Source organism: Schistocerca americana, chromosome 2 (assembly GCF_021461395.2).
Source record: "Schistocerca americana isolate TAMUIC-IGC-003095 chromosome 2, iqSchAmer2.1, whole genome shotgun sequence".
Classification (NCBI taxonomy): domain Eukaryota; kingdom Metazoa; phylum Arthropoda; class Insecta; order Orthoptera; family Acrididae; genus Schistocerca; species Schistocerca americana.
In genome coordinates, this window is record NC_060120.1 from 866,806,429 (window position 1) to 866,825,586 (window position 19,158).

The window sequence follows — 19,158 nt, forward strand, 5'->3', positions numbered from 1 at the left end:
ACAAACTGAAATAAATGTCTTCACAAGATGTGATCAGCACCTGCCAAAGGGCACTGTATATGTTAACTTATAAAATAATATTGATATAATAGAACTATCACTATGCCTACCTTTAATTTGGCCTGTATCAGATGCCACTGCTTTTGATTGGGAACTCTTTAAATCCTGAAGTCCTCCGAGAGATCCATCAGTGCTTTCCTCATGTGGTTCATCAATTGAAAGCAGAGGTGAGGCAAGGCTTTCAGATTCACTGTCTCTCGATTCAAGTTTTGGTATCACTTTTGGGGGACATTCAGGTTCATTCGTTTGCTGATGTTGCTCCCAGGCTTCTGCAGATGACGCTGACTGTCGCCGTAATCGCTCTGTTGTTGTTCTCGATGTTGGTGTCAGGGCAAGAGGGGTTGATGGTAATGGTGGAGACTGAGATTGCTGCACAGTACGCTGTTTCTTTGGAGGAGACTGTCCATCAACTGGAATAGGTTCTTGTGGGCTTGGAGACTTTTTACACACTCCCATCTGTAATATAAAGCAAGTAATATTAAATCCAAATGTCAGCCATTGCAGCTAAAACAACACTTGCTATGGATATAAATTATGTGTTTCCTGTTTCTTAAGCACCAAGATCAATAATGAAAATTCAACAATGCTATAACTTCAATCCATTACTGAAAAACACACATTTAAAGCCGATCCTGAAGGGTAAATTTGGCAAGAAGTCTAAATTATAGATGTATAGATATATAGGTGTCTAAATTATAGACACCTTGGATGACAAATACAATACAGTTCTTCAAACCTTTATCACTGTCTTTGATAGCTCTTTCCCATTAAAAAGAATTGCATGCAGATATGGAGTTTTTATTAAGCAACTATGTATAATTCATGGCATAACAAGTAGGAGGAAAGAGGAGCTGTGTCACAATAAGCACAATCAGAGTTCAGTAACAGAATGTTACTGCAGATAATAATGCAAAGCGCTGCAAAATGTTATCGGATACACTAAAACAATGCTTTACCCCGAGAGAGTAGAAAGTTCTCAGAACAAAATCAAAACCATATGGTCAATTGTGAAAGAGATATCTAGTCAGAACATGGGTAATCAATATGTTACATCCTTCTTGTGTTTCTGTTAGTGATCCACCCGAGATACGCAAAATATTTAACAATCACTTTTTGTCAATGATCAGCAAGTTAAATCAAATTTTTTTGTACAGGTAAATATGCAGCACTATTGAAAGCTGGTGTTCCAAGGTAACTATAAAACACCCAGCTACAGGAAACAAGCAAAGATGAAATTGAATCAATTACTACATCATTAAAGAGTATATGTTCACATTGGTATGATGAAATTTCAAGTATGATTATGAAGATCATACATTTTTTCTGTACTGTCACCAGCACTGTCTCTCTTTCATGTGAAGTCAATTTCCAGGCAATCTGAAATACTCGGCAATGAAATCACTTTATCAAAAGGGTGCAAGAGAGAATGTAGACAATTATTGACCAATGTCTTTGGTACTAGCATTTCCAAAACCTTTGAGAAAACAATGTACTGGACAGGAGTGGCACATCACAGTACACACAATTTGCTGTCAGACTCGCATTTTGGCTTCAGGAAAGGAGCATCCACAGAAAACGTAATATATTCTTGTGTATGAGGCACTAGCAGGGTTAAACAGTAGACTGAGGACAGTAAGTATTGTCTTTGATTTAACAAAAACATTTGAATGTGTGTACCAAGTAATACTTTTGCAGATGCTGGAACATTATGAGATTAGGGGAAAAGTTCAACAAGGTTCACTTAATAGCTGAGAAGTAGAAACCCGAAGGTTGTCCTTCAATGTCAACAAACAAGGATGAGATGATACAAGCATTATTGTGAGAAACATAGTAATATAAATTATTCAGCTAATAGTGTGGTCAGTAACATCAGCACAGACAGCAAATTAATGTTTAATAGCAACAAAACACAAAGACAGGGCTGCCAGCCGTTTTTTATGTGAAAAAGGTGATGAAATAAAAAAATTTGGCCAAAAAGTGGCTAACTTTATTCACTACAAGCTGTTACCCATGGCTGCACCCACATATCAGTAGCTTTGTAATGATGAGTGATGGTGATAAGTAAGTGATTGTACGTTTAATGACATCTGCTGCCCTCACGTGTCTGCCTGTTCAGATAAGCAAAGCTAGTGTTCTGCGACCTACTCTCCCCTATTTCAAGTTGCCACAACGTGCAATGCATCATGCATCCAAGCATTATGCCACTGATGCAGCTATATATTATAAACCATATAGATTATGCAACAAACAATGTGGAACTATTGATTAAACACACTGAAAATTGTATAAGCATTGTATTAATTACTTTGAATGTTACATATCAACCAATAAAAACATTTTCACAAAGAATAAATGTTTTTCCCTTATTCATGTAATATTTTTGAAGGCATTAACTACCTCATACTACACACTTTCTAACATAGCTTATGTTCTTCCTCATTGTTCAAGCTATCTCCTTACCAAATTTCATTGAAATTGGTTCAGCGGGTTAGTGATAATAAATTTTAACATGACGCATGATGTAGTCTTTCTTGCATCTCAAGAGTTTATGATGTCATGGATACCGAACTATATGTTGTGCAATAATATAATTTTGCAGGTACATTAAATGGTATATTGAACACTGCCTGCAAAAGGTGTGTGAATACAGCTAGTAGTAAAGAGGCAATAAATTAAAATATCATGGCTGATGTGACAATTTCACTGCATGAACAGCAAAAAAGTAGTAAGTGATAAGCTTTTTTCCTTTCATCAATTTGTGGGTGTTGTAAATGAGAAACAGTTTTGCAAGAGTTTGAAATTGCGTGTATAGTTTGTTGCAGGTCACTAAATGCTCTCATTTTCAAATACTGAATGAAAAAAACCTGATATTTGTGTGTTGTGGCCTAAGCTTCTTTTTCACACCCTCCCTTTGATAGGTAGGCGGTTCATACCCCCACAGTGATTCTTTCCAAACATTACGTGATATGTGTACCAAGTATCTACATCTACATCTACATCTACATCTACATCCATGCTCCGCAAGTGGAGGGTACCTTGAGTACCTCTATTGGTTCTCCCTTCTATTCCAGTCTCGTATTGTTCATGGAAAGAAAGATTGTCGGTATACCTCTGTGTGGGCTCTTATCTCTCTGATTTTATCCTCATGGTCTCTTCGCGAGATATACGTAGGAGGAAGCAATATACTGCTTGATTCCTCGGTGAAGGTATGTTCTCGAAACTTCAACAGAAGCCCGTACCGAGCTACTGAGCGTCTCTCCTGCAGAGTCTTCCACTGGAGTTTATCTATCATCTCCGTAACGCTTTCGCGATTACTAAATGATCCTGTAATGAAGCGCGCTGCTCTCCGATGGATCTTCTCTATCTCTTCTATCAACCCTATCTGGTACGGATCCCACACTTGTGGTGAGCAATGTTCAAGCAGTGGGCGAACAAGTGTACTGTAACCTACTTCCATTGTTTTTGGACTGCATTTCCTTAGGATTCTTCCAATGACTCTCAGTCTGGCATCTGCTTTACCGTCGATCAACTTTATGTGATCATTCCATTTTAAATCACTCCTAATGCCTACTCCCAGATAATTTATGGAATTAACTGCTTCCAGTTGCTGACCTGCTACGTTGCAGCTAAATGATAAAGGATCTTTCTTTCTATGTATTCGCAGCACATTACACTTGTCTACATTGAGATTCAATTGCCATTCCCTGCACCATGCGTCAAGTACGGTTGGTATCAGTTCAGTGGTTTCGGAGGAGATGTGAAACACATGTGATATGGTCCTACTCAAGTCTGGATTTATTGTCAAGTAGGAGTGAAAGTGGGAGGGCTAGGCCTGGTTCCAGGGGATTGTACAATATAGGCTCCGACAGAGATAGCGAGTGGCATGCCTCAGAGTAGGCAACTCTCTCAACCCAAATATGCGCCCAAGGTACGGGGTACAGGATCACGGTTGGATGTGGAACATCGGAAACCAATCTCGGCCCTGCAATGATCATAAATACAGACGTTTCTTGTCTTCCCAAACCTTAAGTCGGAAGAATGTTCGATAATGATAGGTTAATTCTCAGACCTGTTGCGACTAAACACACACACACACACACACACACACACACACACACACACACACAGATATATAAAACATTTAAACAGTACATATGTACATAAAACTAGAAAAATGTAATGAACAAGCAACAAGCCCAGAATACTAGAGCTGATGGCTGTAAACTACCAGGTAAACCTGCTGCAGGCAAGACTATTAAATGCCCAGAATTATTTAACCTTTTAAATATTAACAGACATAGATAAAGGACTACAACAAGATAATCATTGAAGCAACAAGTAACAGGTGTTACTGACAACAGTAATACTTAGTCGCCAGACCTGCTACGAGCCAGCATATACATAAATTAAAAATAAGGAAGTTTAAACAGCAATATATATATAAAACTATGTTCTCTTGTTGACAACGCTAATAATCAGTCACCAGACCTGCTGCGACCCAACATACACATACATAAAAGGGGCTTAAACAGCAATATATATATTAAAAAACTAAAACTATGTAATCAACCAAGTCACAAGCCGAGATTACAACTGCTAGTGGCTGTAAAACATTTGGTAATAACAGTATTTTCAACTGTACGCTGATTGAGCACTCAACGCCGCTCTGTCGAAAGGCTCCTCTAGTTTCTTGCCATTAAACAAATTGCTATTCAATGGTGCATGTTAACAACAGCAATATCAATGGCACTCTGTCAAAAAGTTGTAATCTTGCCAACAGTATTTAATAAACACAGAGCAACAACGTGTTTGGTTATAACAGTAATTTCAACTGTATGGTAATTGAACACTCAATGTCACTCTGTCAAAAGGCTCCTCTTAATGCTTGCCGTTAAACAAATTGTGATTCAACAGTGCACGTTAACAACAACAGGAAAATTCGGGGAACACTACAAGAAAGCCACGACACAAATCCGCAAGATGCAAACTTGCAGATCAAGTTGACAACGGTGAACACACACACACACACACACACACACACACACACACACACGACCACAGGCAGATTCAAACTGTCAAACAATGAGCGTCACTCTACCAGGAAGCAATATCGCCGATGCAACCTTGTGGGCAGCAAAATAAATAGCAAACAACCGGCACATACTAGCAACCAAGAGTATAGTCTGCGTGTGGCAGCTTCGAATACCAAAGGCCACAGTTTCACAGACAAACTGCCAAAGTTTAAACCACCACGTCCTCTTTAGGGGGGGGGGGGGGGGGGGGGGGGGTGTTACAATGCATAAGGAAAGAGCAATCTTACCACAAGTCGCCAAGGAACTCGGTAATACAAACGGCAGGACATTATGCCTCCAGGCACATCGCCACAATGCCCTTCTGGATGAGTCGCAACAGAAACTGCGATGAGGCATGGCTTCCCAACTCAAAACAGCTCACTGTATGATACAATCCGGATCGCGAAACGCGGCCGTCCACACAGAGGCCACCTATCCCAAACTTCCCGTCACTAGTATGTCCTCATTTTTATAATGTATGGATATCTTTTTTTCCCGTGATCCTATTTTCATGAACTAAAGCCTATACAGAGCCACAGGTTATGCTCAAGTTACCTGTGAAAACCTTTATTCTAATCGGTCAAAAGTAACATGCTTCGAACTTATTTTACTTTTTTTTTTTTTTCACTGTATAAAGTGAATATCACATTTCAGTGTACTTCATGGATATAAATGACATGACTTTGGATGTGGTTTGACCACTATTTACTTATAATCACATAATTTGTGTACAGTTTACAAACTTTACACTTTTATTAGCAAACATTTTATATCGCAGCAAAACACATGTACTAAAAGTAAGTCAACCAAGGGAAAATCCAGGATGGAATGTAACAATATAAGAGAAGGAAAGTTGCCACTCACCATATAGTGGAGATGCTGAGTCGCGATAGGCACAACAAAATGATTCACACAATTATAGCTTTTGGCCATTAAGGCCTTTATCAGCAACACACACACACACACACAGTGTGGTTTCAGTTGTCTGAGACTGCAGACGTGTGCACATTGCATTTGTGTGTGTGTGTGTGTGTGTGTGTGTGTGTATTGCTGACAAAGGCCTTAATGGCCGAAAGCTATAATTGTATGAATCATTTTGTTGTGCCTATCGCGACAGCATCTCCACTATATGGTGAGTGGCAACTATTCTACTCTAATATTGGTACTAAAAGGAAGAACAGATAAAAAGAAATAAGTATGCAACTGCACAGAAAACTTCATTAGAGTTATTAACACATTTAATTCTTTGATTTTTTCTTAAAATGTTAAAGAACCTTTCCTTTTATTAACTCCTGAGTGGAGAACATCTCTGTCTTGTTTCTGATTCCAAACTTCTTTCTGGACCTGAAGACCACCTGTCAAAATGGCCCGGGTAAGTCTTGCTTCTTGAAATTCTTTCTTCCATGAGGAAACCTCACATCTTTCAATAGCTTCAGAAGTCAGCTTATTAGCTGCCATGAGTTTTTCCTGGTGTCTGTTTTATTGGGGTATTTCTTCATATGATGAAATCATCTATTTCTTCACAGCAGGTTTTTGCTGGCTTTTTTCCTCCTGAGATGCTTTTTTTCCTCTTCATATTCCCCCCCCCCCCCCCTTTTCCTTCTTTCTTTCTTCTTCTAGGTTGACAGGTTTTTCTGAGAGGGGTGCACAGTGCTCTGTAAGATATCTTCTTGTTGTAGAAAAAGCCTTTGAAACTCAGCATTCCCTTGAGACGGTGCTAGAGCTACTTTCACCACTTCACTTGTCTGGGGGTATTTTGGTTCTTCTGTCATACATTTCACACTGATGAATTTATTCCAATAGCTGTCAACCAGAGATTGTGTTGTGCTTAAACTTAACATTGGTTTCCAACCAGAGAAGCTTTCATTCGTACAACATCAAGTCACAATTAATATCCAGCGGCAATGATTTCACAACATTTGCAATATCTGACACTTTTTGCTGCTGTTCTGTTACACAGATGAAGACATTAGAAACACTACAGATTCCCTTGACCCTGTCACATTGGGTTTAAGAAGAATTATTTACAGGTCTCAGTAAAATACTTCATATTATGTGTCAGGAACTGAAGGTGGTCCTTTTCAGATACCTGCTGGAGAGCTGCTGTTACATCATCACCACGAAACATGACTTGAGGCAGTAACTGATTCCTGTAAGATATCTTCTGCTAGCTCACAAGTCTTCAATACTAATGGTTTACAAATTCTTCCTTGCAGCACCTGAACAGTGTGAGCCAAGTGTATCAATGGTTTCTTTTTCTGGAATGTTCGGGTGAACTGGGTAACAATGTGTGCAATGAAGCAAATAAATTCAGTCAGGCTTTCATAGTGGGTTTCTTCAGAAGCTGAACAATCTGTGTGTATCCACTGCAGGATTCCAGAGCAGACATCTACGGTGGAATAAAATACAAGAAATATTTAACACCATCCCACTGCAGCTGTTTTCAGGTTTAACCTTTGTGATAGGCTATGCTTTATGAAATGAAGCCTATGCAATAACAGTTAATGCTATATGTCTGACAAGTCTTCCATTCTTTGCAGCCAACCACTGACAAAGTTATAAACAGACATATTCAGGTCAGAAGCATCCTCTTCTAGATGATGCAGTCCTTTTAAGAGAGATGTTAAGAACTGGCATGCACAATTTCGCTGATGTTCCTGAAATGAGTGTTGCTGGTAGACGTCATAGGGTGTACTGAATGAGGATCATCTTTAACTTCCATCTGGCCGTTTTTAAACCTTGTGAACCACTCGTAACGCCAAGTGTGACTTAAGCACTCATCACTGTAGGCTTCCTACATCCTATGGTGGGTCTTTGTAAAAGTTTTCTCTAGTTTCATACAAAATTTAATGCAGATGCATTGCTTCTCTAACTCGACCATCTCAAAATTCGCAAACTATGTGACACAATGTTCTACTCAATATAGCGCAGAACAATAACTAACAGACATAAAACAATGAAACTTCCAGCAGTTACACATTAAACACAGGAGTGTGCAGGAATGCCAACCGCATTTCACTCCAACACACCATTGGCACGAAATTACAAAAGTTCCTGAATTTTTCGAACAGACCTCTTAGCTCTAAGGCAGTGTGAACTTAATCTCGGGTGTTTCACCTTAAATGACACAGAGCGATAAGTCGTAACATCCAAAAACATAAGTAACTGAGGGTGGATAAAGACAATAGGTTAACCTAAACAGCATCTAATACTGATAACTTCCAGGCAGATGAAAGTTAATTTAATCAAGTAGTGAAGTCATGGATTGGAAAGAGAGAACAAAGTTTTAATTATGAGCATGTTAATTCTTGCCTATCTGTATTAAAATTGGAGGCAGATTTAGGCCTTACAGGTATACCAGAGAATGAAGATGATGGGAATCTTGCAAGTGTTGACATAGAGGGCAACAATATAGGACAGAACGTGCTTGATCTGGCACAGTTGTACATCAGTTGTACAGGTTTCAGTTAAGCCATGTATCATCCCTTGTAATAAAACAATTGTTTTCATTGTAATCAACTGAAACACAAAAAAGAGCTTTTGTCTATAATATTACCGAACATCTGAAAAAGATCTGAAGAAACTGTTTCAATACTTGCGAAGATTACAACTTTTGTAATTTCATTTTTAGGGTCATGAGGAGGTTAAAGCCAAAAGCGACCCTCACATGGGACATGTTTCTCATGGCAAGGCACCCCAGATGTGGTATCCATCATGGTTGCCACACACTTTTGAACGACCTACTAAATCTCATGGAATGAGCTCCTCATCGTAACTTGTGACTACAGCACTCTCCAGCTGCAGTTGTTGGCTGCATCTGACACACTAATTACACAGTTTACTTACAAAAAAAGATATGTGAAAAATAGCTATTTTAACTCTGTTAGATATTGTTGAAGAACAGTGGAGAAAATTGTAAAGTTGAGTCTGTACTCATCAATGGCTCGAACAGTGCCTGCTGGTAGAGGAATGCTACGTATGTGGCAAAACGACCTGAGATACATACTAGTAGAAGTTATTCATTAACTCAATTGAATCTCCATGACACTTTCAGTTTTAAACTGAATATAGAGTCTAATATCCACATTAATATGATGTACTGACTAGCATCACTCTGAAGTAATTTATTTCATCACCTAGGCTTCAAGATCAATATTCATTTCATAATTTCATTTAAATGGAAATGGAGATTTTTTCAAAGCTACTTACTGTCACTGAAAGAGATTTTTACTGGCATCATACTAACGTGACACAGTCCATTAAACCAAGTGAGATATCTATCTTTTACACAATGGTTCACCAAAGCAAAAACTTTCAGTGTGCAACCAACTTGTTCTTTACTTTCTGACATAGACTGGTAGTCAAATTAAGTTTTCTGACCACTGGGTAAACATTTCAGTCATTGATCTATGCAACAAGAATTGCAGCACATACATTATTTATAGTAAATAACATTGACTACTGTAAATAATACTTTATTAAATTAATAGGAAGTCCCACAATCCCTTGGAAAATAAAAGATAACAATAAACAAATAAACAAATATAATTCTGGAGGTAGCTAGACACAAACCAAGCAGCTTTCTCTTAATAGTTTATAATGCTATCAACTACGCTATGGCTCAACCATGACAGCAGCACCTAGATTATATAGCAAACAATGTCTAAAGGCTGAAACTACAAATGTCATTTCCTATTTCACTATGACAAATTGTTCCAAAAATGATACATTTTGGATAAATCATCAACACTGAAACAGTACTTAAGTTATAATATGGGAAGCCACAAATAGAGTATATGACCAGAAAATTGATTCAAGAATATAAAAAATCAGGTCTAAATGCAAACATGAAAAAAACAAAGTACATGGTAATTGGTGGAGTGAATGGAGACTTAATATTAGAAGAAGGGATGGGAACAATAACAGCTACTGAGGAATATAAATATTTAGGTGTGAAAATTACAAATGATGGGAAACAGGACAAAGAAATTAGATCAAGAATAAATTCTGGAAAGACAGCAATCTCTTTATTGAATGGAATTCTCTGGGACAAACACATAACAACTAATAACAAAATAAGGATTTTTAAAACAATAGTTAGGAGCATTATTACATATGGTTCAGAAGTGTGGACAACAAAATGGCAACTGAAATCAAAATTATTAGCCACAGAAATGGATTTCTGGAGACGTTCAGCAAGAATATCAAGACGAGAAAGAATAAGAAATGAAGTAATCAGAGACAAGATGAAATGTAAAAATTCAATTATTGATTTCATCGAGCACAAACAACTTAAATGGTATGGACACATCAGATGAATGGAACAGGAAAGGCTACCAAAATGCATAATCGACTGGGTACCAATTGGAAGAAGAAAAAGGGTACGACCACCCGATACATGGATACAGGGAGTTCAGTCAGCAATGAGGAAGAACAACATTCCTGAAGATTTATTGACAAATAGAGAAGAGTGGAGAACAATAATTAGTGACTTACTGTAATCTAAAATAGGTGCTGGAAAAATGTACTCACATTGTAAATCCAGAACAATAAAACAAATATGAAAAGTTTTAACTACCAAGAGTAGTTTCCTGCCATTTTATTATAAAAATGCCACTAAAGAGAACACATCTTCGTGAGATCCTCAATGTTCTGGTGCTTTGAAATAACTTATATTCATATCATGGCTGATATAACATAATAGGCTAAAGTCTGCCATGGCAAATTCTTCCTTTCACACTTTGTAATTTAATGGAATGTGAAATTCCATGCTGTGACATCCAGCTCTTCATCTGCAAACATTTTCACATCCGGTGAGAGGATGCCTTAAGCTTAAACTTACAATGTGTCATCACAGAATTCCTGTATCCCCAACCCCCTACACACACACACACACACACACACACACACACACACACACACTGTAAGACCTCAGGAAAAAAGGGTGGGGGATGTGGTGGAGAGAAGAGTGGACTGAACAATTTCTCTTTCTTTTACAAGGCTTGGATATGAATATGCCATGTTTGACAATGAAGAGTAATACTTTGGCACCTGAATTTCCCTTGATGAGTGAATAAGCTACCCCTCAAAAGACCTTGTGAAATTTTATGTGCAAAGTCAATATTTTAATGATTTCTGTACTCTTCTGATGAATAATTGCAACAGTATGCAACTAGTTTTTCCTTTGTGGTTGCTTCTGAGGCTGCCTGCTGTGTCATCCAGAGTCTCTACTACTTGGTAGGTTGCAGATTTTTGGGGTGGGAGAAGGCCAACTTCATTAATTTTTATTATTTTTTCTATGTCCAATTATTTTAAAGTTTTTCTTCCTTTTCCTTCCACTTCTACCATGTGTAAGACTGGACTATATTATTATCAATATGTATAATTTTTTATAAGACTTTTACTTACTTAGGATGACACAAGTTCTTCCAATAATAAACTGATGTTGTGGAACTTAATAAATAGCTGATGTCTCAGAATTGTTCATATAGTGTTGTATATTAGCATTTGATGACATAAAATCTAATTTCAGAAGTAAATTAATTTCAAAATTTCTGACATCTTAATTATTCATAAGCTGCAGTGACAGGGCAGAGAAACACACACCAGAATTGACAGAAATGAATTACATGTTCACGAAATTGGAAGTCATGATAATTTCTTTGTTTCCAGAGTTCTCTAAATGTATGAAATTGTGAATGTTTCCTCAGGTTCTGAGCACAACTTAAGGGGCACAGATATAAGCATTCATATTGCTGCATGCTGCAAAAGCAAATTGTCAGCACAGCTTGCTGTATGAAGAAACCAGAATCACGATGATCACTTGGAGAACTATCCAATGAGCTGTGTGTTATGAGAGGTCAGAGTGCATTTTAACATCTCTCCTTCCTGTGCTATTGTGTCTACAATAACTCAAAAGGTTATATGCGATGTCCCAGAATGAATGGCCAGGATTCAGGGATAAGACAGGAACAATCATTTGAAGCAAAAATAGTCTAGTACATGTTGTTGTTATTGTGGTCTTCAGTCCTGAAACTGGTTTGCTACTGCTCTCCATGCTACTCTATCCTGTGCAAGCTGCTTCATCTCCCAGTACCTACTACCACCTACATCCTTCTGAGTCTGCTTTGTGTATTCATCTCTGGTCTCCCTCTTCGATTTTTGCCCTCCACGCTGCCCTCCACTACTAAATTGGTGATCCCTTGATGCCTCAGAACATGTCCTACCAACCAATCCCTTCTTCTAGTCAAGTTGTGTCACAAACTCCTCTTCTCTCCAGTTCTGTTCAATATCTCCTCATTAGTTATGTGATCTACCCATCTAATCTTCAGCATTCCTCTGTAGCACCACATTTCGAAAGCTTCTATTCTCTTCTTGTCCAAACTATTTATCATCCATATTTCACTTCCATACATGGCTACACTCCATACAAATACTTTCAGAAACAACTTCCTGACAGTTAAATCTATACTCAATGTTAACAAATTTCTCTTCTTCAGAAACTCTTTCCTTGCCATTGCCAGTCTACATTTTATATCCTCTCTATTTTGACCATCATCCGTTATTTTGCTCCCCAAATAGCAAAACTCCTTTACTACTTTAAGTGTCTCATTTCCTAATCTAATTCCCTCGGTATCACCCAACTTAATTAGACTACATTCCATTATCCTCATTTTGCTTTAGTTGATGTTCATCTTATATCCTCCTTTCAAGACACTGTCCATTCCGTTCAACTGCTCTTCCAAGTCCTTTGCTGTCTCTGACAGAATTACAATGTCATCGGCAAACCTCAAAGTTTTTATTTCTTCTCCATGGATTTTAATACCTACTCCAAATTTTTCTTTTGTTTCCTTTACTGCTTGCTCAATATACAGATTGAATAACATCGAGGAGAGGCTACAACCCATTCCCTTCCCAAGCACTGCTTCTCTTTCATGTCCCTCGACTCTTATAACTGCCATCTGGTTTCTGTACAAATTGTAAACAGCCTTTTGCTCCCTGTATTTTACCCCTGCCACCTTTAGAATTTGAAAGAGTGTTCCAGTCAACACTGTCAAAAGCTTTCTCTAAGTCTACAAATGCTAGAAATCTAGGTTTGCCTTTCCTTAATCTTTCTTCTAAGATAAGTCGTAGGGTCAGTATTGCCTCATGTGTTCCAATACTTCTACGGAATTCAAACTGATCTTCCCCAAGTTGGCTTCAAGTTTTTTCCATTCGTCTGTAAAGAATTCACATTACTATTTTGCAGCTGTGGCTTATTAAACTGATAGTTCGGTAATTTTCACACTTGTCAACACCTGCTTTCTTTGGAATTGGAATTATTATATTCTTCTTGAGGTCTGAGGGTATTTCGCCTGTCTCATACATATTGCTCACCAGATGGTAGATTTTTGTCAGGACTGGCTCTCCCAAGGCTGTCAGTAGAACTAATGGAATGTTATCTACTCCCGGGGCCTTGTTTTGACTCAGGTCTTTCAGTGCTCTGTACACTCTTCACGCAAGTATCATATCTCCCATTTCATCTTCATCTACATCCTCTTCCATTTCCATAATATTGTCCTCAAGTACATCACCCTTGTATAGACCCTCTATATACTCCTTCCACCTTTCTGCTTTCCCTTCTTTGCTTAGAACTGGGTTTCCATCTGAGCTCTTGATATTCATACAAGTGGTTCTGTTTTCTCCAAAGGTATCTTTATTTTTCCTGTAGGTAGTATCTATCTTACCCCTAGTGAGATAAGCCTCTACATCCTTACATCTCATTTTTGAGATGTTTGTATTCCTTTTTGCCTGCTTCATTTACTGCATTTTTATATGTTCTCCTTTCATCAATTAAATTCAATATTTCTTCTGTTACTCAAGGATTTCTACTAGCCCTTATCTTTTTACCTAGTTGATCCTCTGCTGCCTTCACTACTTCATCTAGTACATATGGGCTCTAAAAACGAACGTCTTAAAGAGCTATGAGCACTTCTTCGATACTGTTAAACAAGTCTCTTCTACTGCAAGTTCCTTTGTTTTCCATGTTTTGGGAGGAGACAGTATGGACCAAAACAAGGAAAAAAGTCCAGTAAATATGGGCTCTCAAATGCATACCTTAAGAGCTATGAGTGGGTTTCACAGCAGCAAAGATGAACAAATGCTTATAGCTCTTCAGGTATGCATTTTAGAACCCATGTTCACTAGACGTTTTTGCTTCAAATGATCATTCTTACTATATACTTGAATACTGACCATTCCCCCTGAACACCCTGCATATTTAAATGGAAATAAGGTGAGATACAACTAGGAAGCCCACTTTGTCTCAAATGCTTCTCCTGAGACTGTAATCTACAGTAACATTTTTGTTAAACAATTATAAAAGGTACTGGGATGGTAATATTTCACACAAATGCCAGAATGGACCTTTCATCCAACTACAAAGTGTGTACGGTTTTGAAGTTAATTCTATGCCAGTGCTGGTGGAACTGAAGCTGTAAGGGTGGGTTGTAAATCACACCATTACAGTCGCAAATAGGATAGATTGCTTCTCATTGTAAAGATGACACATTTAGTTGCAGACAGGTACAACAAAAAGACTATGAGCCAAAGGCTGCTACAGAAAAGAAAGGTAAACACATGCACATTCACACAAGCAAGCACACCTCATGCACACATGACTGCTACCTTTGGTGACTTTAGCTGTATTGCATCTGTTGCATTAAAGAAAAGCAGCAATTGGTAGTGGGGAGGGATAGCAGAGTATGTGTGGGAAGAGAGAAGTGCACTGTCTGGTGTAATGCGCAGGGATTACTGCAGAAGGCGGCAGGGTGGCTGTGGAGAGGAAAGGGGGGGGGGGGGGTTAGAAGGGGAGCAGATAGGGGAAAAGACTAGTCAATGCACTTGGCAGAAAGTAAGCACAATGAGGGTGAGGGGTGAGGGGATGAGAACTGGTAGGAGATTATAGGGTAGAGGTGACAGAAACTGATGAGCTGAGGGTGCAGGGAGAGCAGGTTATTGTAGGCTGAGGCCAGGATGATTTCAGGAGAGGACAATGTATTGTAAGGATGACTCCAATCTGTGCAGTTCAGAAAAGCTGATGGTACAGAGGAGGATCCAGATTGCCCAGTTTGTGGGGCAGCCACTGAAATTGAGCATGTGATGATCAGCTGCATGTGGTGCACTATGCTTTCAGCCATAGTTTGGTGGTGGCCATTCATCCTGTTAGATGGTTGGTAGTCATATCAATGTAAAAGCTGTGCAATGATTGCAGCAGAGCTGGTAAATGACATGGCTGCTTTCACAAGTACCCCTGCTTCTGATGGGGAGTGATTAGCCTGTGACAGAACTGGAATAGGAAGTGCTGGGTTGGTGGCTTGGGCAGGTCTTGTACCACAGGGCTTGGGGGTGGCATAGGGATGGACTAGGATGTTGTGGACGATGAGTGAACATTGGAACACCTCATTAAGAGGGGTGGGAAGGATCTTGGTTAGGATGTCCCTCATTTCATGGCATGATGATAAGTAATCAAAAGCCCTGATGAAGGATGTGACTGAGTTGTACCAGTCCAGAGTGGTATTGGATGACAACGGGGTCACTCCTTTGTAGTAGATTCTTGGAACTGGTGAGAGGGTTGGAGGTGTGTGAGGATGTGGCAGGGGAAATCTGTTTGCGGATTAGATCTAGGGACAGTGCCTTTCTATGAAAATTTTTTTTTGACACATTCAGCATAATGGAGTGTTCTTTTCACCACAGATACGCTGTCCCTTGATGCCAGGCTGTACGGGAATGATTCTGCAGTGTGGAAGGCATGGCAGCTGTTGAAATGCTGATACTGTTTGTGGTCAGTGGGTTTAATGTGACAGTAGTGTGCATGGAGCCATCAGGCAGGAGGTGGTCAATGTCCAGGAAGGTGGCACAATGGCTTGAGGAGGAGCAGGTGAAGCAGATGGAAGTGGGTTTGGGGTTTTGGGAGGCGAGGAAGGATTCCTCTGGATGGCCCATTAACAGGTTGGCATAGGAGGGTGATATGTGGGTGCTCATGGCTGTGCTGAGGTTCTGTTTGTATACCTTCCCTTCAAAGTAGTAGTAGCTGTATGGTAGGATAAAGTTAGCAAGATATATGCAGAACGAGGTAGTGAGCTTAAGATTCTGAAGAACACTGGAAGAGGCAGTGTTCATTAGCAGCAAGACCATGGGCATGAGGGATGTTGGTGTGTAAGGAAGTAGTGTCAGCCATGACAGAGATCCAGGAGGTAAGAGGGTGGGGATAGTAGAGAGTCAGTGAAGGGAGTGGTTGGTATCTTTGACATGGGAGGCTAGATTTCAGGCATTGGTTGGAGGTGTTGGTCACTGAGGTCCGAAATTTGTTCAATGGGGGCTCAATAACCAGCTACAATGGGACATTCAGGAATGTTCTGTTTGTGTATTTTAAGAGGGTGTAGAAGGTGGATGTGTGCCTTGTCTTAGAGATGAGGAAGGAAATGGATTCAGGGGAGAGGTTCTAGGAAGGGCCTAAGGTCTTAAGCAAAGACTGGAGGTTATGTTGGACTTACGGATGGGCTCACTTTGGCAGTCTGTAATGGGAGGAGTCAGATAATTGGCAGAGGCCTTCCACCAGGTAGTCACATACATAACAACAGTGGTGGAACCTTTGTCTGCAGGTAGGATGATTAGGTCAGGATCTGCTTTGAGGCTGTGTATGGCTGTCTGTGGCAAGGATGGTGTTCTTAGGAGCGGACCTGGATAAGGATAATGAGGCCAAGTTCGAGGTAGGTAATTCCTGGAAGGTGACCAGAGGGTGATTATGTGAGAGAAGGGGAGGATCAAGATTAGATGGTGGCAAGAACTGATGGAGGCAGGGTTTAATGTTGACATTAGGTCAGCTCTGGTTGGAGGGATTGGTGGCAAAGAAGTGTTGCAATGGCATGGAAGAGTGCATCTTTGGCAAGTAAAACATTGTGAAATTTGGGTGTGGGGCTGAAGGTGATGAGGCCTTATTGAGACTCTGGGATATGACTGTGGGGCTGGGGATTTGGGTGGTAAGGTTAACAACAGCGTTCTGGGATTGCTTTGGCTTTAGATTTATTGGAGGATTACCAGGGAGTCTTCGAGGATGTGGCAAGCCGAAAAGGTCAGCTATGCGTGGTCTGGGTGCTCGAATGCAAGGGACTCAATTTCAGAGATGTAGGTAGTAAGTACACAAAGTAACAATATCTTGCGGAGCGAGCAGAAGTGGTTCTGGGATACCTGTGCCATGGAGATGTGTTTTTGCGGTACAAGGCTTGTGAGGAACAGGGACTGGTAGAATCTGAAAAGGGGGAAAATCATTGTGAAAGGATGGGTGGGACTCACAGAAAGGGATTTTCATGGTTAGAACAGGGTGGGCGGGGGGGGGGGGGGGGGGGGGGGGGGGGTTGCCATGGTTTAGGCAGTATTTAAGGAACAGGATGTGGGACTGGGTTTTAGGTTAAGTTCAGTGTGTAACCGTCTTTTTGTTATGTGCCTACAATCCAATGTGTCATCTTTACAGTGGGTAGCAATCTATCCTCATTATATTGTCAACATCTAGATATTTTCCATTAGTTTCCTACAGTGTGCCATTTGAATATATAGGACTCAGGAGATTGAAATTCTTACTTAAAAAACCTCACATCAGTTGCAAAATGAACATAGTTTTTTTTAGGAACAAAGCCTTTTGCAAAGCGTTTTCTGATCTGTCATGATGTCTCACTCCTCATGTTGGGATTCTCTTTATTGTTTAGTAATAACCTGACTTAATAGATTTTCATACTGGCTGTTTCGTGTACACTTGTGACCACCGATGAGCAGTTTATAACTTGTGGTCTGCATCTGTAACTGGCACCATCTAAGCTGATTCTGGTGTACATCTGGCTTATCCACACCAGTAATTACGTCATTTTTTACCAATTTTTATTTTGAGAAGAGTATATCTTATTATCAGTTTTATGTCATAAATATCTTTAATGTCATATGTGTGATTTAGGAGTTACAAGCTTTATACTATTATGCAGTTAACTGTAGTCTTTAGTTACATCAAAAATTCCACAGTTATGTTTACATTGTGAGTGCCTCTCCTGATCCTGTTCAGCTGCACTTCAACAAGTCATTGTTTACTGTATTCAAGAATTATTCCATATGTAGAAGTTGTAGTTTGTAGCTTAGTATGTTAATGTTCCACTTTTTATTTGTTTCTTAAAATCATCTGATGACTTTCTAAGGGGTATTGTATAAAGCACCTGATCTTAGATTAGCACAAAAAATTAACTCTGATCAAGCCGAACTCAAACATTCCAGTTTTGTAAATGTTAATTTCACAATATTTCACCAACACTGAGTAGCAAAATCTTGAGGATCAAGTCAAGTTCAATTGCAGTGATCAAGTCACAACCTAGTAACAGCACAACATAACAATTTAATTTTCCATATCCGCAGGTTGAAAAAAAACCTAAATAATGATGGCGTTGATGTTAACACTCCCACAATGTTGAAGTTCGAAATATTTCTTCCAATCCATACAGTTAAGAAAAATATGAGTTAAGTAAGTAATGGATGCAGATAATTGCCCCCATAAGAATTGCCCACATATGCTTGAACTGCTATGACAACTGTTTGCAAATTGATGAGCAGAAATGTTAAGCGCGTGTACGCCAATTAGTAAAATCATCTTTATCAGCCAGTACCAAAATGAACTTATATTTTGGTGGCTCGGTGGTTGCATGTTGGATTGCTGATAAGCAAGTCTATGGTTCAATGCCAGCTCGATCCTAGGATTATACGATTTTTTTCCACTTACACTTCTTTCTCTTCTGGCAAAGTTTGTTAATGTAAAAAGATTACGAGTCTCACTGTGGTGTGAGTTCATGTTAAGGCGTTGGTTCCCACATATCTACATGGGTGACCTAGCCCTGCTCAAAAGCCTGAGGAAGGTGGGGGTATATCCCTTCCCACACGGTCGTGCCTAATAAATCACTGTTGTGGCCAAACCAACCTTTGAGTCACAACACAAATATATACCTCTGCCACT

General features: G+C 39.5%; 1 protein-coding gene across 2 annotated transcripts in view; it reads right to left on the reverse strand.

Annotated features, from left to right (window-relative positions):
- Positions 1-19,158, reverse strand: part of LOC124595715 (protein tramtrack, beta isoform-like) — a 182,087-nt gene that overhangs the window by 114,625 nt on the left and 48,304 nt on the right. For both annotated transcript variants that reach the window (XM_047134582.1, XM_047134581.1), the window contains exon 4: positions 111-516. In XM_047134582.1, the coding sequence (XP_046990538.1) occupies positions 111-516 (406 nt within the window). The remainder of the gene's footprint in view (positions 1-110; positions 517-19,158) is intronic.